The following is a 26,488-nucleotide window of genomic DNA, read 5'->3' as shown; positions in this document are numbered from 1 at the left end:
CTCATTCTCCAAGCTGAAACCCTCCCTGGGGCCAAAGTGGGACCCATCTGGGGTAGAAGGGCAGTATAAATAGCCCTGTGTCCCCGCTCAGGTTACCCAGCCAGAGTCCAGGTTGAAATACCAAAAGACAGAGGGACACACACACACACACACACACACACACGTTCGTCTCCACGCACACACACATCCACAGTCATGCAGGGAACACTCAGAGGGAGTGATATTGGAGTGCCTATGATTATGCTGTCAGTAGTCTCGTACAGGTGAGCGCCTGCCTGAGAATGAGAATAATGACACTGCAGTGTGTGATCACACAGCAGCAGAGAGGGGAGTTCACATCCTGTGAGTAATGATGAGTAGTGTCCCTTTAACTCCCTCTGAGGCTCTGATGTGAACTTCGATGAATCTCCATGACCAGATTCCAACAGTGCTTTACAGTTTTACTTCCTCTCTGATGTGTTAAAGGATTACGATGCAGAAATACATCCGCTTGTCCGTTTTAGCTGAAACTGATTCATAGTTTACAGGAAAACTTCCTGTTTCTTAAAATCTGTCTGAAACAATTATCAGAGGCCCCGATGGACAAAAAAACCTGCTTATTCTGCCGAAATCCAAAATAATCTCAGTGCAAGTGATGCGGTATAAAATCAACAGTCCTGCAGTGCAAAACTTTATTCCAAAGTTGAAGTGAAGATAATGTGATAATGTGCCTCATCAGTCTGAGTTAGACAAACCGGGTTACAATCTGTTAGGTTCATAAATCCCTCTTTGTGTTTGTACAGGCAGTTCCCTGCTGAGCTGTGGTGAGCGAGGATCACATAAAGAATCACAGAATGTGTATGAACTAACTGTGGAGGATAGATTAGGACTCTTCCTAATATTAAGGAGGAGTCTTTTAATTGTCAGTGTGAACAGGAGCAACAATCACAGCAAGAAAAACATGTTGTAATGTTCAGGTACAGCGGTTGAAACATGTAGAACCTGAACCTTGAACCCATCAGCCATCATCTGATGATGATTTAGCTTCAGGGGGCAACAGTGGAGGATACAGGGCTTCTGGACTTCCTCTACTGTGCTGCCATCATTGTAACAGTCCAATTAGCAACTCGAGGGCGTCCGGGCGATATCTCTATGTCTGACAGCGATAATAACAAGCTAAATTGCCGCCAGACGAAGGCCAGCGTTCTGGGATCACCCCTTTTATTCTCCACACAGTGCTCGATGCAACCACAGCCCGCTCAAACGTGATTGGTCAATACTTCTCAGTTCCGTGGTCCTGTCATTTTACTTTCATTGTGTGTGTGAGTGTGTGTGTGTGTGTGTGTGTGTGTGTGTGTTTTGTGTGTTTTCTAGGATCCTGTGGTGTATTTTGCCCTCTTTCAGGTGTTCTGTTATCTCTCCTGTTTGTGGCCCTAAACAGCCTGATTTTCCCTCCACACCTGTCCATTATCTGTTAGCCCCGCCCTGTACCTCAGTTCTTCCCCAGTCGGCTTTTCCTCCTCACCTGCACTACATCCCCTTCACTAGCTCTTCCCTCCCTCCCTCCCTCTGTGTTTGCCCGTCCCTCGTATTGCCATGATCCTGATAAGAACTTCATCCATTGCACTTCCTGCCTGCCGTCTCGTACATTATGGTGCACCTTATTTGCTCCAGCGTAACACTCAGACTACAAACAACCTACAAACTGAACACTTCTGATATTAAAATCTTGTCCCTCATCCTCAGGTGTCTGGAGACTACTGGTCCGTATTGGACATACATAGTGTGCAGAAGCCCTGCACGGTTTTCACAGTACAGTTGATGAATTTAATGTCAGGTTAGTGTGTAAATGATCTGCTCCAGACTGCTGAAGTGGGGACTTGTTTGATCACCTGCATGGCTCGCCCTGAAGGACTCCATTGTTGAGTTGGTGCCATGTATCCTGGAGCTTCTGAAAGCTTCACTTTTGTCCTTCAGCTCAGACACGGCGTTACACTTGGACAGCCCAGATTCAAAACAAACAACTAAGTAAGTGTGTAGAGTGAAGAGTATATTGTGCTTTATTAATGTTTTATCTGATGATTTCCATATTCCAGAATCAACAGGAGCCTTTCTACTCTGTGGCCTTGTGTCCTTGTCCATCGAGGTGCCACAGCCTCCATACGTTCCCAGGCAGCTTTGCCTTCTACCAAAGCAGTGCTTCACCTTAAAATGTCAGTCCCAGAGGATCATTTCAGTAAAATCCTGCGAGGCATCCAATCTAAGATCCACCCAGGCATGTTGCAGAGTGAAAATCAATTCAATCTCTCCCTCTGGTTTCTTCAATAACTGCATGCCTGAGCACAGCAAAGCTCGTTCTATTAACGTATTAACACAGGAAGCCCAGGCTGTCCTTCAATCGATTTCAAAGCATAGACTGTGTATTTAATCTAATAGACCTGCAGGTACTGACGCTGTGTTTTCATTGACCAGGCCGAGAGCTGATCTATGGATTACATTAACTAATATCATACACTTCAGCAGATCAGGGCATCTGGTCACTGGTTTCCTCTGATGTCTGCTCTACAGTGGAGAAATGGAAATCCACACAAAGGAGAAGCATTTCGCCTGTAAGTAAACCGAACTGCAGGTAACCACCCAGTATGGCCGAGTGCACCGAGGGACAGACCAATTCCTACCTTGTGACAGACGGACGGGCTGTGTGACCTGGAGCCCATCCACAGCACACAGGTTCCCGCAGGGGTGCAGCGTGATGAGCCCTGACCTGTTCTCTATGTAGCAGTGCTGGGCAGCCACCCCGGGGCCCTGGATGCTGATGTCCATGGGTCCATGACCCATTGTGGTCCGGCCTGGTGGACAGATGAACAGTCAGAGTAAAATGGATTCACAAAACATTTACATGATCATGGATGAACTGTTTACTGTTTTTTTAAATTATATCCAATTATGATAATAATGTGTGTGTGTTGTGTGTGTGTGTGTGTGTGTGTGTGTGTGTGTGTGTGTATGTGTGTGTGTGTGTGTGTATGTGTGTGTGTGTATGTGTGTTCGTGTGTGTGTGTGTGTGTGTGTGAGCCAGGGATAGAAATTTACATTTTTGTCCACCTGCCACTGTGGCTGGTAAATTCTAAAGTCTACCAGCCACTTTAATATTTAAAGCCCCTGTTCAGACTTTTCATTTAGTGTTGATTTTGGCGGCCCCGCTGGATGAAAGCAGTAGTGTTTTGTCGGAATGAAGACTGCATTTCCCATGAGCTCTAGCGCCCACTGTCGTGAAGACGTTTGTCTGGACGGCGCGTGTAGATTTGTTTTGGAAACGTCGGAAAGACGACGGGACTTGCTTTGAAAACTTTTTTTTTTTTTAGCAGCTATCTGCAGCGTGCATATGGACGAGGTAATGTGTCTATTTGTATTTCTACTTAATATAAAATGCCGCCGGTGAAACAAAGTAATGCTGCTGCTGCGCTGCAATTTCCCAGCTATATATATTACCCACGATGCTACAGAGCTAGCGTTACAGCAAAGTCACAGTGATTGTGATGGATGTTTTGTTCTAAGTAAGAAACTGAATCATTTATAATGACAGAGGAGGATATTACCGATGCATCGTTGCAGGTCGGCTGGGCTGAAGCATACACACAGCTGAAATGGATGCGTGATCTAAGACGTTTGTTGTCGTTTTCACGAGTGTAGTATCAAGAGCTAATCTAGTGGTAACGTTAGCCAGCTTTGTTGTAACAACATAAATTCATGTATTGCTGTAAACTACATCCCGCATTACATTTCATAAATGGAATAAAATGTACAAACCTGTCTAGGAGGAATCAGGCGAATTATGGATCTGACCCTCCCTTCAAGCCCCGCAACTCTCTCCATCTCTGGAAGGAATCGCCAATGTTTATCCGTGTTTTAGCCCTAGCTTGATCGGATTCCCTCTCGGCCTTTCGTTGGTCTTCGATTCGAATTCTTTTTCTTTTCTTTGTCTCATTATCAGCCATGACAAAAGTTTTAGCTCGGTTAGCACTGGCTAGCGTAGCAACAAAACAGCTATGCCGTATCCTGAATGTCGTCAGTTCCAGTCTGACTGCCGTAAATCGTTTCGTCAGTGGTCCGACCCGACCAATGCCTTTCAGAGGTATAGAATTAGACTACTTAGAAAAAGCGTATCTTCACGCTGATGGGCTCATTTGCTGTTGTAGGTAACAGAGACACATCAGCAGAAACCAGAGACTTTACTATATCCAGTTAAAAACTCCGTACAGGGGCTTTAAGCATGCATGTGTACAGTACAATGCCTAGAAACATATGTTTCTTGTACAAGACATGCACATAGTGTTTCCCAATCAGTACTTGTTACCAGAGTTGGTTATTCAGTAATTATGTGATACCAATGAATGATTAGAGGTGTAAAACTATCCAAGGGTCATCTACTAGTTGGCATGCCGATTCTTGGAGCAGACACCAACTGACCACTGTAGCAGGGCCCATGTTCACAGGTGCTGACAATCAGAAGCCAATCAGGCACCTGATTGTCAGCACCTGTGGTACCAGAAGCTCTAAACAAGAGTCAGTAGCAACAGCAGAATAAGCTGTTTGACATTGGCAGAGAAGATCTGGCAAATTTTTCCTGGGCTGAACCCAAACACTGAGCTCTGCTGCTCATCCCACAAATGCATGATCATTACAAATGTGGCACCTTTTAAAAGGGAAATAAACAGGCTTTCCAATGGTGTATTGCCACAAAGCATTGTTACAACAAAGATATAATCCGCCAAACACAAATGTCCTTACTATTTGTGCTTAGTTTATTTGGAAATAACTTTCCCAACACCACCAGCAGCCTATACATATGGTCTATATGTTTCTAACCTGAGAGGTAAATGGTAAAACGTTATTTACCACTGTTTAGTAAGCCTGACTCGACAGTTAGGGAGCAATGTCCTCAGAGACTACATTAAGAGAATCAACCTGAAACTAGAAAGGCAATGGTGGTTTGCCCCAAATGCCAAGTGGAAATTACAGGGGACATCTGAGTCATAGAAACATGATTTACACACACTATACCTGCCATGAAACAATCGACAGACAGACAGACAGACAGACAGACAGACAGACAGACAGGCCATCATACAAAGAGGCACATCAAAGGCCAAGAGGTCAGCAGGCAGAAACTGATGAAGTGTCTGCAGCTCAGACAAAAGAGACAGACAAGGACGAATGACAGATATAGAGGTGATAACAGAGTCGGGTCACCAGAGGTATAAGTGTGTGTGTGTGTGTGTGTGTGTGTGTGTGTGTCTATAACTGCAATAAAACCATTTCAAACTAACTTCATGCTGTAAAGCCAAGACCAAAACTGAAAGTCAACAAAGAGCTGGAGATTTTACCAGTGAAGTCAGAAATGTAAGAAGTTGTGACTTCACTGGTAAAATCTACAGCACTTAGATTTTTAACTGACTGAATAATGCAAGAGTGGTCAATAATACAACAGCAGTGTCTTCTGAAAGGGTGACGTCAGTGGCTGCATCTACGTCAGTCTCTGAGGCTGACTGGTGTGATGGTCTCACCCTCAGGAAGGGGCAGCAAGGTGATGGCCGTACTCAGTCGACCACTACCCAGGCTGACCAAGTGGGGGCGCTCTGCCTGGAACTTCAGCCCCTTTCCGGTCTCAATCAGGTCCAATGGAGTGCTCTAGAAAAAAAGAAAGTTTTGGGGTCTGGATAAATGAGTTTTTTTTTGTGTTTGTGTAGCATTAAAATTGACTGATTGTCTGCCTTTTTCCTTTGATTTATGATAGAATCAAAAACAGTTGTGGAATATGTGTAACAGTCAGAACCACAGAAAAGGATTTTGTGATTGTTGTTATAAAAAAATCACACTTTTTTCTAGACTCGCTGAACCACTAGAGGTCAGTGAGTGAGGGGGATGGTTTGCCTCACCTGGGCGCAAAAAATAAATACGTAATATGTAAGTCTATTTTAAGAGAAACCCTGATCTTTCTCTAAACTTGACCAAGTATTTCCTATGCCTTTTTTTAAAGTGGAACTGGACGTTGCATATTTTTTATTGCTAACGAGCCAACAGAGGGTAGAAGTGACACAGTGGACTGGCAGGTCTCTTAAACAGTTTGGTGTGATAGGCTGCCATGTTCAGGCCATTGGTTGTCAGAAATTTCCTGATGTCTCTCAGTCAAACAAAACAAGAGACGTAAGTAGTGTGGGATTGTGGGAGTTGTTGTCTTCATTGTTAATAACCACCGTGTCTAAACTGACGTGACTCAGGCTGAAATATTTAAGGGTGAAATCACCTATTTCATACCAAACAACTATTAGAAATCCTCATAAATAACTTGTGTAAATGAGCTGCATTATCAGTAAGTACCTGGGGAACACCAGCACTGAAACTCTGCACAAATAAAATGTCACTCACAGCTTTGCAGACATTGCAACATACTGTATGTAATCTATACGTCTGTCTCCATTTGCACAACTATGTCTGCACTATAAATGGCACACAGTGACTGAGACCTGATCAGCAATCATTTCCTGTCCATTAACTGAACTACTTGGTTTATGCATGACGCGATATGGATATGTCGTATTAACGGGCGGTCTGAGGGGAGAAAAGACACTCATGTTTCTGTTTTACTGCTTCACTAATGCATCAGGCCGACAGACAGAGAGACCCACCCTCCTCTGTGGGGCTGAGGAGAGGAGTCTGAATGTCTTCACTGTGGGAGGTCATTTCCATCGCTGGCTGCTCCGGCTGTGTGTGTGTGTGTGTGTGTGTGTCTGCATGTGTGTGTCATCTCCCCCCTCTCCCCCTCGCAGCTCTGCCTAAAGCATCGCCGTGTGCTCTGGGCTCAGCAAGGGGGAAGGGATGTCGCCATAGCAACAGCACTCTGCAATTAAGAAACATGAAGCTCCTGGAGGGCGCTCGATGAGCTAACTTGTGATGAGCACTTTTTCAGCTCAGCGATGCCTGATATAAAGACAAATGTGCTTTTTAATCGTCCTCTTGTTGTTAAATCACTGCCGGTGTAGTGAGGGGAAAAACGCAGCAAAATGTCTTCTGTTTTCCTCCTTGTGTCTGCGGCTCGTCCTCCTGGGGTTTGATGTCATGAAATGACTGTTGAGTTACATCCATTATTCCAAGGGAAGAAAATGATTTTGGCTAATCAGAACCACATTTACACTGATGTTCCCGTCCAGCTGACGGAGGGAGAAACATCAATCTCGTGTGGTCTCATTTATTAAACTGACAGCTAATTATCTGAAACTGAATTATCTGCAATAACGACAAAAGGATAGGAGAACACTTTATAATAACATCATCAATTAGTTAATAGTTATTTGACTGTTAACAAACAATACAATTTTTTCAGAAACATTCAGTAAACAATTGTTTGTCGTAGAGTTCAACTGGTATTATTATAAGTATATAGTTAATTATCATTAACTGTTTATATTTGTTAGTGTTTAATACATACTGTGTAGGTCACCTATAAACATTGTTTGGATGTCATAAAGATGAAACTGATGTTGCTAACTTTACAACTGATAAATAAATGGCTTAAAAACATTTCATTGTTTGTGAACAGTTTAAGTTTAATCAACTACAAATTAACAATGTATTAATCATGGTTATTATAGGGTTGCTATGCTTCATTTTAAAATTTAATTTCAGGCTCCAGGTGAATGGATCATATAGAATTGACAGTAAATTTCCTCCCTGCTTAGCTGATTAGAAATAAATCTAAATATATAAATATGTCCATCTCACAGTTCTGTCTGGTTATCCGTGTGGTGTTGAAACCGTAATGTTAAGAAACTTTGCAATGTTGTTTGATGATTTAATTATATTTTTTATGAACTTATATGTCAGTGACAGTGAGGTGTGGTCTTGAACTCATTAGTTTCACATCACAGCAGATGATTTTTCATTTATTTAGCAGTGACAGACACTGAATGAAGAACTGTTTGCTCACCGGTGCTGATAGAGCTCTGTGCCAGCTCAAGTGTTAAATGAACTCTGATGGCTGTGGAGTCACTCACTGGCATAGATTTGCATTTTTAAAAACAGCTGCGATTCTTTCTTTTTGTCCCACTTTTGAGCCCTTACATTACTTGTTTCCAACCTGTGTGCGATCATTGACTCAGCCCCTCGGCTGGTTAGCTAGCCGTGTGTGTCCTAATAGGATTAACTGATTGTGGTGGTGCCGTTGGTGGAGTGGGGTCAAGCCTAAGAGGATTGCTGAGATAGAGACTGACTGGGAGGCACTGGGAGGCTTACTGGGAATGATGGAGGAGAGGGGAGGTGCCGCTGCAGGAGTCATACGGGCTCGTATGCTGTGTGCTGCTGCTCCCATGTGGTGCAGCCAGCAACAGCCTGCTCCTCTCTGTGTCTGTCTGCACATACAGATACATGCAGCGCAAGGTGATGTGATGCCGGTCCGAATCTGCATGTAAGTTAAATACTTTATGTCTGTACGTTAGATATATTGTATTTGATGTAGTGACACACATTTTGTACACTGTGTATCTAAATCTGTTGCCATATTTATTGTGCATGTCTGCTTTCAGCATTTAAATTTTACATTTAGATTTCTTTATGTCCATTGACATCAATTTATAAGGTCTGGACAGGAATCAAAGATTTTGTAATTTATGTAATGACAACTGACTGGAGGATGAACATCAAGTTTTGTTTGATTGTAAAAACACAAGCACTGTTGATAACAGAAGAAAGATATGCTGATATACTATATATATATATGTATATATATATATATATATATATATATATATATATATATATATATATATATATATATATATATGTGTGTCAAGGCAACTTCCTGTCTTAAATTCAACGTACAACCATCCAACTATTGGACCAGTATTAGTTTAGACCCCTCCCCCACCTGCTGGGTTAGGGGTTAGAATATCACGAGCAAAGTAAATGATAATGAATAAAAAAGAATAAGTCTTATTATATATGAAGCAGGAGCATCAAATACAAATGCAAAACCATGCAAAAATATACACATATATTGTACTTTTTATATATTGTGCTTGCATGTACACATACTGCATCTATGCAAACACACACACATACTAGAACATCTAACAATCTGGTTTAACACATTTTTTTAAGGTTATATCTACTGAATTTTTTCTGAAACACATATCCTTTTTTTTTTTATAAAAACTATTCAAGGAGAAGTTAATTTACCTTCTTACAGTCTAACTCTTTAAATTGGTTGAACTACATTTAAAAACCTCCAGTTTGCTGTTTTCTTATTTATAGTCCTGTTTATCGTCTGTGCGGAATCTGCTGCATCGTCCTAGTTTCCATACAGGAAGCATTAAAGTTTAATCTCGACATGTTTTATATTCAATTTTTTGCACCGATACATTCACAGGAAAAAAACAGACCACACACACACACACACACACACACACAGAGAGAGCTGTGTGACAATTGCTTTTGGGGAATTACATTCTGGACATTCTGAATTACATTACTTAGCCTCACCATAACCATAACCACTCCACTCCTGACCCTAAAATTAACCTGAATCTGTGTTTTGTCCCTATAAGAAAAATTGGTCCCCATAACATGAGTATGACACACATGAACACGCAACCCTCCTCTTAATGCCTGACAGGATTGTCAGGCCCAGCAGGTGGGAAACACAGACAACCAATCTCCGGCTCTGTCTAATTACTGACTCTGGCTGAAGATTCCTGCCTTACAACATACTGACATATGCTGTCAGGACGTGTCCCAGCTGTGGGGCCTGACCTGACCTGCTGCCTGTTCAGTCAGCTGGGCCCTCAACTCTGTCTTTATCATCCATGGAGTGTTTAAGAGCTAAAACTCTGCCAGAACAGCCAGTGTGGTGACATTTAACATCAATGGACACAGTGATGAGAAGATGAGAGCTCTTACTGTTTGCACGAGAATGTGTCCACGCTGGAAACATGCAGCCAGATTGACACATTCAAAACACATGACTGTGTTTTTCTCCGATGGTTGCCAAGTTGAGAACAATGAGAGCTCTGGCTCTGTCTTTCCGTCTCACCCCCCAAAAAATCCCCCAAACACCCACACTCACCTGTAACACCTGGCGGGTTTGGCGTCCACACTCCGGCATGTTCCTGTTCAGACGGTCCATGTCCACTGAGCTGTCCACAGCTCCCTGCGACACATGGAGATCCTGCGGGAGGAAATGACAACATCCATGTGAGCCACAGAATGAGTAACGAGTGTCGTCAAGTGTGACTTCATCTCAGCCAGGGTCAGAATCTTGTGTGTGTCTTTGTGCATTCTTACGGTCAGTGTGTGGTCTTCTTTTTTCACAACAGTGTAAGAAAATTGCACCATATTTAGCGGCATTCCCCACCCCCACTCTGCCTACACACTAATGTGTAAAGATGTGATTCACGCTGTCATCAAACACACACGCAGACACACACACACACACACACACACACCACATACACAACAGATGGTAGACAGCATTTAGCAACACACTTTGAGGAAGTAGCACACACGCACATTTAAATCTCTTGGTAGTTGACACATTAACTGGAAATCAGCAACCTAAGCCTCTGTGGTGTCTATGAAAACACACACACACTCTCACACACTGTGCCCAAATTCCTCTCCTCTTACTCAGTCATTTTTGGGTATTTCCAGCAAGTCAGCACTGAACACACAGCTATTAATACATTCCATATCTATATTAGTACACGTGTCCAGACTGAGTATAAGCACACAAATGTGAGAAAACGGTCATTATGTGAACTGTGAGAAGCTTGTGGTTGTGAGGAAGCACCGGAAACCACACAGGAAAAATTAGAAAACACATCATTATAGCAATCATGGAGTGTACCCGGAGTCATTTGCATGCCTAAAATGTTGTGCAGCAGGGATGGAAAAATATGGTTCAGATGTACTGTGCCTGCAGGATAACAAGACACTAATGCAATATCATCATATTTGCTCTTCTGGCAGACCCGTGAAATGATATTCAGCAGAGTCAGCCCCAGGGAAGTAAATCACAAAACAGCCAGAAAATAAAAATAATGTTCAGTTCAACAAGAAACTCTTCTCTGAGCCAGAAGAGGCAACAATTCAGCCAACTACACACTGCATCCCCTCAGGACTCAATGCAATGCAATGCTTCCAATGTAAAATTTCACCTTGGTTGTCTCTACATAATAAATAAATTACCTTTCTCCAGTTGTCCAGCAAATGCATAGCCTCCATGGCACAGAGCTGCTCCGGGCCGCTGACTCAATCCTATCAGTGTGAACCTGATTGAGCAGGACACCTCTAAGACTGCTGAGTGAATTCAACACAGTTTCTTCAACACCGCGTCTGTCCATGCAACACAGATTTGTGTCTTTGTCTTGATCTCAGTCTTTTGTCACAAGCTACCGGTGCAGTATCCTCCACAAACTCCTGCTCAGGAGGTGGACCTGTTGCTGCTTGCTCCACTAAACTAAGACCTACATTCCTGACTGGCAGCACCAAAGTCCCACATAACAGAGAGACGTGCGGATGTGTGATGTGTGATGTGTGTGTGTGTGTGTGTGTGTGTGTGTGTGAGTGTGTGTGTGTGTGTGTGTGTGTGTGTGTGGATGTGTGTGTGTGTGTGTGTGTGTGTGTGTGTGTGTGTGTGTGTGTGTGTGTGAGTGTATGTGTGTAAGTGGTGATCTAAGGAGGACACGCATAGAGGAAGGGAGGAAGAAAGAGTGATGACTGACACAATAATGGTCAGAAATAACAAGGAGACCATGGTGAAGGAGACAAATAAATCATAGATGGATAGATTATACAGTATAATACAGTAATATACAGTATAATCATTAAAAAGTCACTGCTGCATAAACCATGGATGGATAGATGTATGTGGGTATCACATAAACTAAGTTTTCAAAAAAAACAAAGAAGGGTTTTTGCCAACTAATCATAAATAAGAATGTAAGTGCTCCTGCACGGATGCAGCTAAAGTTACAAAAAGCTGAAATAAAGATAACGAGTCACCAAAAATGACTCTGAAAAACAAAATGATTTCCTCTTTTTACAAATCGTCCCCTTTGTGTGTGTGAGCAGCTGTATTAATGCTGCTGGAATCAGCTGCTGTTACACTACTGTGCTTCAATTCACTTAACTGAAACCCAAAACACACTTCAACGCACAATATGTCACGTCTGCTGCTACTGAGTGCTGTGCATGAAGGGACAAGTGACGCAGGGCGGCTGGAGGTGGAGCTGCTCAGAGCCTCCAGCTCTGGAGGAATAAACACCTGGAGGCTCGTCAGATTCTGCTCTGATCCGGAGCCGTTTACTGACGGGAGGAGGGCTCGGAGATTGCTTTGTAACTTTTGGGATTAAGGGGCCGTCCAGACAAGAACGCTCTTTTGCGAAAACGCACACGTATTGCATCGTTTTGGCCGACCGTCCACAAGGATCCTGAAAACGCACTTTTTTGAAAACGGGTCTCAGGGTGGAGAAATCCGAAAACGCAGCCCTCCCGTTCTCGTGTGGAAAACGAATCCACATACTTTCCAAAACGATGACGCCATCGCCCCACCCCTCGACCTCTTGCCTCTGACCTCTGAACCCCACGGCGTCCCATAACAATAACAACAACAATGGGGGACTACATGCTCGTGATCGTGCTGCAGAAGATGTTGAGCCTTTCTTGCAACTTCCTCTCCTTGTAGTTGAGTGTGAGTCGCAGCAGCAGTTCGACCTCATTATCGGTCCACACAAATGATTCTGGTTTCCTTGTACTAGCCATTTTCATCTTCTTCTTGTTGTGTTCGGTTTCTCCGTCTACTGTCTGTTTGTTTACAGTGCGAAAGTTTTCTGCTCATGCTCCGTGTCTTCTTCTCCGTTTTTGGTGAATTTTCATGCGCCACCTAGAGGCTGGAATATGAACTACAGCGTTTTCGGTCGTTTTCAGTGGATCCGTGTGGACGCATTCTTGAAATGATGCTGAGGAAAACGGACGAAAAAAGATAATTTTTGTACATGTGGATGAGCCCCCAAAAGTGGATTTATGTTCACTCCTGTTTAACAACCTGACTGCAGCAGTGACCTGCAGAGGTGACCTCCATTGTCGGGTGTTTATGTTCTGTACCGTTGACTGCTGACTGGAGGTAGAGGGGAAATGTGCATTACTTCATGAATGTAACCGTGCAGAGAAGAGACGGGTAAAAGAACAGAGGGATCCAGAGTCTCTGATGGATTCTGAATCAAGTTGACGTGAATTCAAACAGACACACAGGCCCTCGGTGCGTGCTGTTGCTGACTAGCTTACAGCTAATGTGCAGTAAAGTGATCCGGACCAAACAAACACTTAAATACAAAAAATAAAAATAATTAACCATCACTGGTGATAAAACAAATCAATCTGTTGAGACTCGAGGTTACATGTAACGCGTTCTTCACATCACGTTCAGTCTCATTCTCTGACTTCCCTTCCAACGTTACCTTGAGGAAACCTTTGTTGTTTTTAGATATTTTAATACAGTCAGCACAGACCAAGTTGGTGTAATTCTCTAAATGGGAGGTTGAAGCTGAGTCTGTTACCCAACAGTTTAAGTTCTTTGTGAAGTGAAGCTAAAGTCCTATATGTCTCTGAGTGTGTGTGTGTGTGTGTGTGTGTGTGTTTGTTCCCACCACATCAAAGCCCACTTGTGTCAGACTGGGGGAGGACATCAGCAGCTTTTCTTTCTTCAGATCCAGAAACTCTCACTGGACACACAAAGAGCTCCCAATCTCTCTTTTTCTTTCTCTCTTTCCCTCCCTCTGTCCCTCTCATACCAGGACAGAAAGGCTGGCATTGTGTTCTGTAGGGCAGGCATGGATCTCTCCTCACACATGAGGGAATCTTTTTTTTTTTTTTTTTTTTTTTTGATGGGGTTATGAAAGCGAGAGAGGGAGGGAGGTTCACCATTTAGTTGGAATGCAAAACTGTAGAAGCAGGGAGGGAAGCTTGACAGCCTGCCAACTGGATGTTGAATAAAAAATGAGATGGGATGAATAATATAGATGATAGGAAGAGAGGAAGAATCAGGACGAAATGAGCCTACGTGCAGCTGTAGACAGTCATATTCAAGTGAATTCAGAAAAAGTTTCTGAATGTTGGGCAGATGTCCTGATTAGATTAAGCTGCAAATATGTTGGCTATTGTCATAAACTAGGAGAAACAAGCTCTACTAAGCATTTCTAAATGATTTACACTGAGTAATGTTTCAAACGTATGTCTTTACCTTGAGATTGTCTATTTAGATTTCTTGTGTGAAATGTAATCATTCAATAATTCAGCTTTGGCAGTGAGGTAACTTCAACATTCATGCCAACAAAGCTTATTTGAATCAGATTAGTATCCAAACAAATGGATCAATATTTAGTTATAATGTGAAAGGTTTATTGTTAAAACACATTATTGTGTCCTTGAGCAAGATACTGAACCCCAACTTACGCCTGATGAGCCCCATATCAGTGTACAAATGTGTGCGTATGAATAGGTTAATGTGACAACTGTTGTAAAGCGCTATATATATATATATATATAAAGCGCTATATATATATATATACATATATATATATATATATATATATATCCATCCATTGTCTGTAACTGCTTTATCCCTTTTATGGGGTCGCAAGGGTTTTTGCTGGAGCCAATCCCAGCTGTCTCTGGGCGAGGGCAGGGTACTCCCTAATATATATACATATATATATATATATATTTGCATCAGATGTTAGATTAGGTAGATAAAGGATAAAAGGTCTGTAAATCACTGTAAAGGCCATGGAGTGTATGGCGTTAAATGTTTTATCTTCCTGAGAGCTGACTGATTAAACCTAATTCAGTGTTTGTTCAGTATCAGACATCTTGTATGCAAATGAGACATCTGTCTTGATGATGGTGCTAGACGAAAAGCTCACGGAGCGTCCAACATGAAAAAGGCTAATCCTCTGGGGAGCTACATATAACCAACAAATCCAAGCCAGCTGCAGAGAGAGAGTGTGGATCGACGAGGGTCTCTGACATGACAGTAGCTGTAATTTAAAGCTCGGGGGGGGGGGGTCAACTGACATTATCCAGTCTAGTGGTTTAGAGATGCTGAAGACCAACCAACACTGGACATCTTCACCCTTGGCTCCTGCTGCTTAAAGGGCAAATACTTGTACAGTGATGCTTAAAGGGAGAGTGAAGTTGGTTTACCAAGGGGGAATGATTCCACCTCCATGGCAACCAGTCAGCAGTAACATATGCTACACAGTATAGCCTCATTAAATCCAGTCTGTGCTTTACAACAGTGAGATTTAACAACATTGAGGTTTTACAGTAGAAAAGGGGGGAAGAACAGAAAAAGGGAGGTTCTGGTGAGTGAAGTGAGTCTATGGGTCTGTCTAGAGGAGGTGTGGAGTGCTGTCTACCCTCTCATCCATCCAGCACTCACTCCTCCTGGGCAGTTTAAACAGGCGAGGGGCCATATCAGGGAATGTGCTGATAATCAGGAATGTGAAAACAAAAGGACGGGTCATGTCATACTCATCTGAAGAGAGCATGCATCTACCATCTCTCTATAAAAGCAAGGAATCTCTGTCTGTCTGTCTGTCTGTGTGTGTGTGTGTGTGTGTGCCTCAAATATCTCTGCGGATCAGGATCAGACTGACCTGAGAGTTTCAACATGGCTGCTGCTTGGTTCAAGGGTGTGCAGCTTCGCATTTGTTTGGACTGCAATGATACCGTTAATAAATTATTTCATAAATGCTTTACAAATTCCACGAGCATTGTCCACTGGAGCCACCATAGTCATGTGTGCACCGGAGCCAATCACTGCAGAGCCCACCGCGACCCCCCACCTTAAGAAACAAGCAGATTTATACCTGCAGCGGCGCGAGCTGGACCGGGATTTTGCCGGCAGTTCGGTCCCGTTCTGTTCTGTGCATCTAAACTGACTGTTGTGGATTAATGAGACTAAACGAGTCCGGACCGAGTCTGTTCGGGTCTGAGGAGATCCGGAGACGCGCGGACAACAACGTGGAATCGGAATCTGTGGATGTTCGTGTGTAGCTAGCTGCTAGCCGCTAGCTACACAGTCCACCTCCCGAGGCGACGGACTGGACACATCGGCACGTCCAAAACCGGACTTAGGGTAAATAATGTCTGCCACGCTTTTTCGCGAACATTGCCGTCACGTTTGCTTTGTGTCTGCTGCAGGAAGAAACGGTAAAAACAGGCTTTTGTCACGAAAGTGTCCAAGCAGCAAGTTTGGTTGTTGAGGAACAGGAAGTTGTGGGAGGGACGTAGGCAGATGATTGACATGCAACGACGGTCGGTGTGTAGACAGCGATATTGAGAGTTGAGAGGTTTGTGACATTTAGCGTGTTTGGAGTGTGTAGTTAGTGTGTTATGTAGTGTTTGGTGTAGTGTGTTTAGTGAGTAGTGGAGTCGGTTTTTTGTTTAATGAGTCAGAATAATGAGGAGAAGCTGAATAAGCATTGCCTGCATTTTGATGTAAATAGTTACATATTACTTTGTAAATGTTTAAGGTGTATGCACATATTTAGCAAATAACAATTTATATTTGCATTATAAGTAATAAAAAATGGTTTATTAAACATATTTGTGGTTTTCACAGTAAAAAAATCTAACTTTTTCTACTCTGATTTTATGTTTTTTTGTGATTTTAGGTCCATTGTGTTAATACAGTATGTCAAAATGAAAAAATAACTGTACAGTCACACATGTGAGGTTGTGCTGAAAATAATGACACCAAGTAAATAATTTTTAAGGTGAAATATAATGGCAAAATCAAAAATAGTCAAAAAGGGGCGCCGTTTGGCTCAGTTGGTGGAGCGCGTGCCCCATGTGCCGAGGCTCTGCAGCGGACCTGGGTTCAAGTCCCGTCCTGGGTCCCTTTGCTGCGTGTCACTCCCCCTCTCTCTCCCCTGTTTCCTGTCATATCTTCAGCTGTACTTTCAATACAGCCATAAAAAAAGGCCAAAAAATACTTAAAAAAATAAAAATAAAAATAGTCAAAAACAGCCAATTATACCCTGGAATATCAGATTTCACAACAAACCTAAATATCCCTGACGTCCCACCTTCAAACACAGCCTCATTTGGCCATCCATGAAAAAGCTGCTTAACCTCCCACTGTTCTACAGGAAATCATATTTCCTACGGGCAATGCACTAGTACTTCTGATGTCGGACTAATATGTCATATATGTTTGCATACTGCTCAGACGCTTTAAATATAGGGGCACAATTGTTTTCTTCATTTTCATTTTCTCCAGTGACTCATTTGTCCCAATTCATATTTTTACAATAAACTACATTCACTTTTTTGTGAAATCGATACATAACATGTTCTATGTAATAACATCATATATGTTTCTCCATTTCCAGCTATACACCTCCATTTTTGATTTCATAAATTCTTATAGATTCTCCTCCCTTCCAACAATTACTTTATGATGACTGTTTAGAATCAAAGCCCACAGCCCCTCTTTTGTAAAGGTCAGAGGTCACTGATAAGGAGCCAAGTTGTGACCTCACGCTACAAAGATCTGTGTGCAGGTCTGATCTTGAGTTGAAAGGATTTGGCGCTGAGAATAGATGCAGTCTGTAGCCACAGGTGAGACGCTGTGTTGATGAGACACTCTGATCTTGGCAGAAAAATGCAGAAGCACGGCAAACAGACGAGGATTAAATGAGCGGACGTGAAGGAGGCACTGAGGCTCTGCAGGTGTGTCACAAACCTCCTTGTAGACACACCTGGCTGCTTTATGGAGGTCCGCCGGACGTGAGTCTGTGTGCAAATAAAAGTAAAGTACACACCACCACGTGTAAAGACAAATAACTGTCTGGTCTTTGTCCCTTTGCTCTGTTTCAGAAACACTGAGCACTGGAGCCTGTCGCGTTATAATTGTCTGTATGTTTCCATGATGTGACACCAAGATCCACACCGTGCTCAGAGCTTTGGTCTTTGATGTGCACGGTCACATAACTGACACGTCGTTCAAGCAGCTCGATTGCTCGATAGCTGTGGATGCTAACATAGCTCACAGATCAGGTCAATATTCATGAATGCAAAGTACTTTGTGGGTGAATGTGGAGGCCAATCTTTAGAGCAACTCTGTGAACAAAAAGAAAAAAACTGTTATGTGGTTTGAAGTTCCAGTCTAAGCAAAATCATCTTCAAATGCTAACATTAGCATTGTGTTTATCAGCCAACATTAGCTACCGTGTATTAATGTTTATGCAAAAGTGAATGCATGAATAATACTGGGTTACATACCAGCCAGCATTCATTTAACAGTGTATGTGTAGTGTGTGTGACAACCCCCATCACTTAGTGTGTGTGAGTGTGTTCAGTGGCCTAATGTAATATCTTCTTGTTTTTCTATTGTTACTAAAATAGCTATAATGGACTAAAACTGGATATTGTAAAAAGAATGAAGTTCCCATCAAGTCAAAATGGTTGTTTAAGTGTTTTTATGACATATGTCTTGTTCTTGTTCTCTATAGAGGCTAGTATCAAGCCCAACAATGGCAAAAAAAGAGTCATTTTGTAGGTAAAACTGGATCAGTAGTTGTCCTCTGATTGCTCTGACCTGACACACAGCTTTAGCTACTTGTTGTTACTGTCACAGCTAACAGCTGCTAACAATCAGTGTCCCAATGAACACTTCCCAATCAACAGTACCAAGGTGATTTATGGAGTTTATTGACGGACAGATCCTTCACTGTGTTGTTCCGTCAAAGTCCGCCTCTTTACCGGAAGCTTCCAATCAGGCCAGAGTCTGCAGACTGCGAGCTTCATGGTGGGAGCGTAACACACATTCAATATCCACAACAGGAGAGCCGAAGTCACGCTCCTTCCAGTTTCCCCCCTGGGTCCTTACGTCAGGAAAACTTTGTATGGTAGTGAATGAAAAGAGACAAATGCATGTAATATCCTGTTTGAGTTGTTTTATAAATCATATATATGATGTTTTCTCAGTTTAAATATACTTTTTCAAACTAATGAAATATCAGACTGTGAAAATACGTCATTATAAACACTCCACAGCCAACAGTCTTGTTAGTGACGTCATCTCCTTAAATGTCGCCAAAACCTCTAACTTAATCTTGTAGAGCGTCTCCTGTATGTTAGCAGCTAACAGAACTGACCTGCTCTCCTTTCACATAACTGCGCTTGTTGGTATGAGCAGATTTATCGTGATTTTCACTTTTTTATTGCATACTCTGAGCTCAGTTGGTGGCCATGTTGGTGTTGGACACGTGTTGAGTGCGATGATGTAACTCACTGTGCTCTTGAACACAAAACTGAATGAGATTTTGCTTTAATTACAACGAACTGAGACTTTATTGAGCTTGAAATGTATCTTTTGAACTGACAAACATTGTATGCGTGATTCATGACACAACTCAAACATGATCAATAAATCATTTGTCTCTGTTCATTCACTACCAGACAAAGTTTTCTGAAATCAGGTCCCATGGGATCCCCCGGAAGGGGCGGGACTTGCGTCTTTCTATAGCTTCATAACGCATAACTATGCTGAAACAAAAATAACCCTCAATGAACCAAGGGAACATAAAAAACAAGTCTAAGACAAGAGGAAATGAGCCTGTAGTCCTTTTTCACTGCAGTCATTTTGACTTGTCAAGAGGCACAAGTGTTTCTAAAAACTCCATAATGGCTCTGTTCTCAGGAAGCCATTACTGCCACAATCAAGCTGACAGCAGATGAAGGAAGGACAGAGAGGAGGCAGCAGGGTGGTGGAGGAGGGGGTCGGGGCAGAAGGAGGAGCTGATGCTTTCTCTCTTGGGTCTATCTTGTCCAGCCAGCTGCCACCACACAGCTCTGCTCTGCTCTCCTCAGGTCTGATAATGAATCCAGCTGGATGATCCTCCCTCTGCAGGGACATCTCTCTCTCCATCCCTCCTTTTCTCTCTGGCTCTCTAGCTCACTTCATTAGGAATCAAGTCTTCTCAAGTCTTCTCTTATCATTTTCACAGCCTCTACATGTCTCCGGCTCGATTCTCTCTCTCCTGTCAGAGACAAATGTCGGGTTTCTCCAGTCGCCATGTTTGGCATTATAGCGTCCCCCGCTCAGGAAACTGACAGTTGAAGATACATTTCATACATTTCAGGCAGTCTCCTGTCTGCACTGTTTTTTGTCTGATGGTGGCAGCCAAAGCCAAATAACACCTTCTGTTTTTAGAAACAAACCACAAAAATGCAGTAAAAATGTGCCGTGGGAGGAAGGGTGGACTCGCTATATGCTCATTTCCAGGCACAACAACATGTCGACCACTGCTGTGTTTAAATGTACAAAGAAGTAAAATGTCTAAAATGTTGATGTTGAAGCCAAGTGTTCCAGCTGTAAAATTCTCTGATAAATGGCTCTTTCAGCCGAATTAACAAGAGTCAGCAGAGTGCTGTGAACCGCTGGGAAAAAAATGAGGTAACTGATTTGGATATAACATCATAACAACAATGACAAGATAAAAACAGCTGGAACATCTCTCTTCATTTTTGGGTAAACTTCTCCTTTACCATTATTAGTAACAGCGGCGCCTCGCCCACTACGACATGTCGGAATATCTGCTTTGAATGTCTGCTGTTGGGTGACATCATCAGACTACACACAGCTCAACATGAGCTCATGTTCACCAACCAGGCTGGTTTATGAAACGAGAGAAAGCAGTGACATGGTGACTGAAATCTATTTCACAGACGGCAGACAGAGATTCCAGAGGAGGTTTCCCATCTGACATCAAGGTTTGTCTGGTTGACTGATGGTTCATCGTGCTGGACCACAGACGACCTCGCATTCTTTGCACCAGTCTTGGAATTTCTGGAATCTCATGGAATATTTTAGAGGAGAATCCAGATGGGGGAGGTGAGGGAAAGTAATTTACTACTTGTTCAAAAGGAAATACAGGAAGGAAGACGTTCTGACCTTCAAAGATGTTTTTTTTCCCCTTAGAATTTTGACCTCAAACGTGTTGGAAGAACTCAGGCACTCTGGAGCAATTACTGTTTGGTGGAGGACACAGGAAATCCAGAGTTTGAGCACAACAAATCTTGTCCTTCAACTTTTTCTCCACTACTTTCAACCACATGATAAATGGCAGACTGCATAGGCATCAGTGATCTTCACTCCAGTGGTGGTATCAAAACCTAAACATGGCGGTCATGCTATGAGCTGCATTGGCTGATCCTGAACGGCTTGGTTGTGGTGTCTTGGCTTCGAGAAACAACTACTACAAAAACAAGAGCAGTAACTTTCTCATTAGTGACAACTTATCTTGATGCATATCCATCAAATAATGTCGGTCAGAATATTATATAGTGTCTTTGAGATTGAGATTGTTTAATGTCAATATTCCTGTCAGAATAAAAGCAGAGTAAAGCACCATTTAGGGTGACAAAATAGCTTACTAGACAAAATGTTTTCATATCTGCAAAAATGTTGAGGAGCTCCAAGCATTACATTTGTACTCACAGGCAGACACTCCCACACTCAAAGAACAACAGTAAAAGAGTTCGGGAGCACCAGGAGGAAGTGTGTGACAGATTAGAGGAAGAAGATGACATACAGAGAGGCTTCATCCCGCCAGTCTGAGAGTCACTATATGTAGACTTCCTGTACAGCCAGCCGAGCCAGGGACCATTTCCTGTTAGTGACACAGGCCAAGGTCAGGGTTAGCTTCGACTGTGGGACGACACTGACATCGACTATGAGTGCTGCTGATGTTATTACAGCGTCTGCACTCTTCTGACTTTTATTTTTACTCTCTGAGTTCGATTACAGCAAGTGATGTGACTGGTTCTGTAGAGAGAACTGACCTCCAGCTGATGATCAGTACTATATTTACTTAAATACATAAATACTGTTATTGGTTTTACACAAGTGTGATGTGTAACTTTATGTGTCCTATGAACATGTGTCTGTTGAGGCATGTTCAACTACTGCAGCTGATTTTTAACCATTGTGTCAGAATGTTTTTAAGTATTATTTGTTTTATTTCTAATGGTTAGATGGAAGGATCATATGCTACCTCTCATGTAGAAGCTAAAGCTAACAGCTGTTTAGCTTACCTGATGTTAACCCCTTAAAACCATAACTTATTGTTTGTTTTTGTTAGGATTAAACCAACAAGAATGTGTTAGTCTGAGGCGGTTTATATACATATGTATATCAAGGTACATAACTCAGCTAAAGCTGTGACAGGCCCACTGAACACTACATCAGACAAATCGAGCAATCAACTAGTAAAGTAGAGCTGTAGCACGAAGGACTCAAACATAGCTTCGTTGTTTAGAAAATGACAATGAATTGACGTTGTACCTACAGTTGTGCATTGATAACTAAGGAGCCAGACATTTGTCCCAGGAGTTCATGGAGACCAAAACAGAGCTGAAAGGAGAGTGTTTATTGGATTTACATTCATCAGGTGGATTTTGCTGGGGGATGTTGCTCATGTCTGCTGGGTGTGAATCTGTATGTCAACACATCAGTTGAAGAACAACTTCAAAAAGGCCACAAAAAGTCAAATACTTAAACAAACAATATGTAACCTCTGCAGACAGGGGGCTCTCTATTAAACCTAAAGAGGTTTGCTGAGTGTTGAGGGGAGGACTGGGTGGAGCTGGGGGCAAGAGCTGCTGCTCTGCTGCTTAGAGTCAGCTAGAGAGGCCGTGCAGATCCAGACCTTCTGGAGGAAGAAACACCTGAAGTCACATCAGATTCTACTCTGATCTGGAGACGTTTACCGACGGGAGGAGAGCTCAGAGATTACTTTTTAACATTTGAGATTAAAAATTGGATTTATGTTCACTCCTGTTTATCAACCTGACTGCAGCAGTGATCTGTGGAGGAGACCTCCATTGTCAGGTCTTGACATTATGTAATGTTTACTGCTGACTGGAGCTGGAGGGTTTCATTACTCAATAACATTAGCATGTGGCTAGTGTACTGCAAACTAATCTGACTGTTTGGGGCAGATAGACACTATGAGTAACACGTATGAACACAGATGTTTCAGTCGTCAAACTGGCTTCTCTGTTTGACAGCTGGAACATCACAACAACCACTTCTGATGAAAATCTGTCTGTGACTCAGGCTCAAATGTTCACAGTGGAGGTCATGTTTTGAGATGTAATTCACCTTCAGTTTAGTTGGATTGACAACTTCCCGGACCCACAAGTAGCGACAGGCGTCCTAATGAAACACAATGTCCCCTTGGGTAAACTTATGGATCTCTCTGGTTTGAACATTGTTGGAAACACTTGGGATAATACAAGTACACAACTTATAGACAACAGTTTTTCTGTAACTGCTTGCTAACGTGTTACCCAGAAACACTTTAATTGGTTGTTACGCTGCCCTTAAGTGGCCAAAACCAAACTTTGTGCAGTTTGAAATTGATATATGACAGATAGCTTTCACTCGTCACTTGCTCTAGAACATTTAGCGGGTACAGCTGGGTTTGAAGCAGGGTCCCAGTTGGTGTTTCGGTGCTTTTATGAATGGGCTCAGTTGTGTTAGGCAAGCTTTCTCTCGTGAGAAAAGCTCCTTGGTGGCCATCTATTCACAGGCCAAATATTTGGTGCAGGAAAGGATTTATTTGGGGATATGCTGTCTTTAAACGAGATTTGGTTTGAACGTGAACCGACGAACCAGTCTGTCAGCATGGTCGCGTTCAATCAATGAATTATGCGCTGACATCAAAACTGAGCAAAACAGAGCAATTCTCCGGGGTTGAAAGGCTCGATATGACTCCTCGTTTAGTGCTTCCCACTGCAGAGAGGTCATTCATCGCTTTGAATGAAGACATGCATTTTGTTCTGAATGATTACCTCTGCGCAATATTGTATTTTTCCACGGATAAGACTAAGCCTAAGCACCACACATTAAAATGCAAATCTATGCCCAGTGAGACACCAGTGTATCCCTCGTAGCCTGATAGCATGAGTAAACACGGAATCATTATTCTGGCATCAAGCGCTCAGCATTGGAGAGATGCCACTATCAGCCGGCAGCTAAACACACCATCTGCCCGGCGCCTGAACACACATAAAAACATACTGCACACACTTGCCTGGTAGGGTATGAGAGGTTACAGAAACACTGCTGGGGACCAATTGGGACAAACTAGGTGAGGAAAGTGAATGAATATACCTCTCACCTTTAGTTTGGCTGTCTGACAGTAGGAATGTGTGGCTGTACAGGGCTGAGATGTAACGTGATCCTCAGGAGACTCTCCTCAGATGAGTGCAGGTTAGAGCACAAACACAGAGGAACACAGAGCAAATAACAGGACATGAACACCCGGCTGACTGCATGTTGTCATCAAAGCTGTGAAATCACTGCCAGCAGAGATATGTGAAACTGCAGCGCAGCACTTCTGAGGATCAGGGACCCTGTCATTATCAGATTATTGTCTCCAGTGACAGTAGAAATTAGAACTCAAAGTCACTGTGAAAGAATACTTGTTGTCGCTATCCAAACCACTGTTATCCAACACTGCAAACTGGTGACTGGGACTCAGGCACGGAGCTGCAGCCGCAGGCCGAGGTGACTCAGTGTTTCTCTTGAATCAGGAGTGGAAACAGTTGTAAAATATCATTTTTTACTTTTCCTAAAGCACACCTCTGTTTGGTACATTCACTTATGCAACACCTGATTCACTGCTGCCCGCCTGCTCAGTGAGATTGCAGCTATATTGCATTAGCTCAATATTTCCACTCGCTGTGTTGCTGCAAGTAAGCTGAGAAAGGTCTGCTCCACTGAAAATCCATCTTTTGAATAACTAATAGTAATGCCCTGTTAGCTGCAAGTATGGCAGACTGAAAACAAACTGCTGTCTTTAGTGACAAAGCAAGTTACCAACTTTTGAGAGCCATTACTTCTGTGTTTTTTTAAGGCTGCTGTGTTCAAGGTTCTACAGAAAGGACTGAAACACAGCTCGAGTCCAACACCAACAATGAGGGTAAGCGTGCTGTCCTGCCAACAAGCGCTCAGAGCCAGGACTAGTGATATGCTGATAATAATGAAGGTGATGAGAAGCAGGACCAGCTTAGTCACAGCATGTTACTGCATACTATCAGAGGAGATCAGCTGAAGTATGAACCCTTTCATGAATATTTGCTTGGCACCAAAAAGTTGGTGACTGGACTGACAGCAGAGCAGCCTCCAACCAACCTGTTCAAACTGGAAAGCCAACTGACTTTCATCCAAGACAAGTCTGATTATATGAAGGCTGTCCCAAAATCAGTTATTTTACACAAGACTTAAAGGAACAATTCACCCAAAAAAGAAAATTCACTCAATGATTTTAACAGATTTAAATAAAGGTTGAATGAGTAATGACTGGATTCTCATGTTCTTTCAAGCTGTACCAATCTTTTATTTATGTATTTTCTTTAATGAACAATCAATCAAATTATTGTGTTAAATTTGAAGGGATCTCTCAGCTCAGAGTTTTGTTTTTAGACACTTTCACTGTTTCAGCAGCAGGCAGCTGGTTTATCTCTGGTACTCCCAAATGAACGCTAGATTTGCTCCATGTCTGCTGCATGTGTAAACAACATGTTAGCTAGCAGAGCATGTGAGCAGAGCTGAGCGGCGAGAATTTCCGCTCCCCGCTTACGTGGGTGTTCGCTCCTTCGCTCCATCGCTCCATCGCTCAAAGTCATAACAGACAGCTCCGCTCAAAGACCGCTCTCTGCTCACCTAAAATTTCTTTCGCTCCATGCTCGCTCAAATTTAAAAGAGGGAGCAATTCCTGACGTTGCACCTATATGACCTGCAGGGTTCTCCCCAGACAGTGGAACAGCGGCTCTGCGCCGCTATTCTCAAATGTTAGCTGCTTTATAGCGGGTGTTAGTGGGCTGCCGCGGTCTTCTCGTAAAAAAAAAGCGACTATATTTCGCACGCTCAGCTCCGCTCACATGCCCTGTTAGCTAGTAACATTTTTCAAAGGCAAACTCGCTGTAAAGTCCAAAGATGGATTCATGTTGTTATAATATTTCAGCAGTTTGTTGAGAGCAACCAATAAACCAAAGTCTGCTTTAAAGTATCCCTCAGACACCATGCTTGATATTACATCTGTGTTTCTTAACTTTGCCATGACAGGGGGGGACAAGATGGCGTCGTAGAGTAGACATCGTGGCTGAGTGAGCTCCGGTGGCATTTGTCAGTTTATATCTCTTTTCTTCATTTTTGAACGGTGTTGCATTTTGAACGGGAAGTGTTTTAACATGAGCCTGGACAATTATTTTTCAAAAGCTTCGGACAACATGCCCAGAAACACGTAAAATTCGTCGAAGAAGTCCCCTGCTAATGTTGACAATGAGGGGGAGCTAACGTTAAGTGCCTCGCCTGAGATACCAAGCGTGGATGCTAGCTCCGGCTCTATGGAGCCAGATATTGTTCAAGCCCTGGACA

General features: G+C 42.8%; 1 protein-coding gene across 7 annotated transcripts in view; it reads right to left on the bottom strand.

Annotated features, from left to right (window-relative positions):
- phldb1b (pleckstrin homology-like domain, family B, member 1b) overlaps positions 1 to 26,488 on the bottom strand; it is a 131,466-nt gene that overhangs the window by 81,189 nt on the left and 23,789 nt on the right. For 3 of the 7 annotated variants that reach the window (XM_030397004.1, XM_030397010.1, XM_030397025.1), the window contains exons 1-4: positions 10,318 to 10,381; positions 10,100 to 10,201; positions 5,547 to 5,670; positions 2,658 to 2,828 (exon numbers count right to left, since the gene is read on the bottom strand). In XM_030397004.1, coding sequence (XP_030252864.1) covers positions 2,658 to 2,828; positions 5,547 to 5,670; positions 10,100 to 10,201; positions 10,318 to 10,380 — 460 coding nt within the window. In that variant the 5' untranslated portion in view covers position 10,381. Of the gene's footprint in view, positions 1 to 2,657; positions 2,829 to 5,546; positions 5,671 to 10,099; positions 10,202 to 10,317; positions 10,382 to 11,220; positions 11,372 to 26,488 lie in introns of those variants that run through there. The other 4 variants (XM_030396989.1, XM_030397017.1, XM_030397049.1 and 1 more) reach the window with 4 other exon arrangements.

This window comes from Sparus aurata, chromosome 2 (assembly GCF_900880675.1).
Source record: "Sparus aurata chromosome 2, fSpaAur1.1, whole genome shotgun sequence".
Lineage (NCBI taxonomy): Eukaryota > Metazoa > Chordata > Actinopteri > Spariformes > Sparidae > Sparus > Sparus aurata.
The sequence above is the reverse complement of the archived record's forward strand: the minus strand, read 5'-3'. Positions and strand labels throughout refer to the sequence as shown.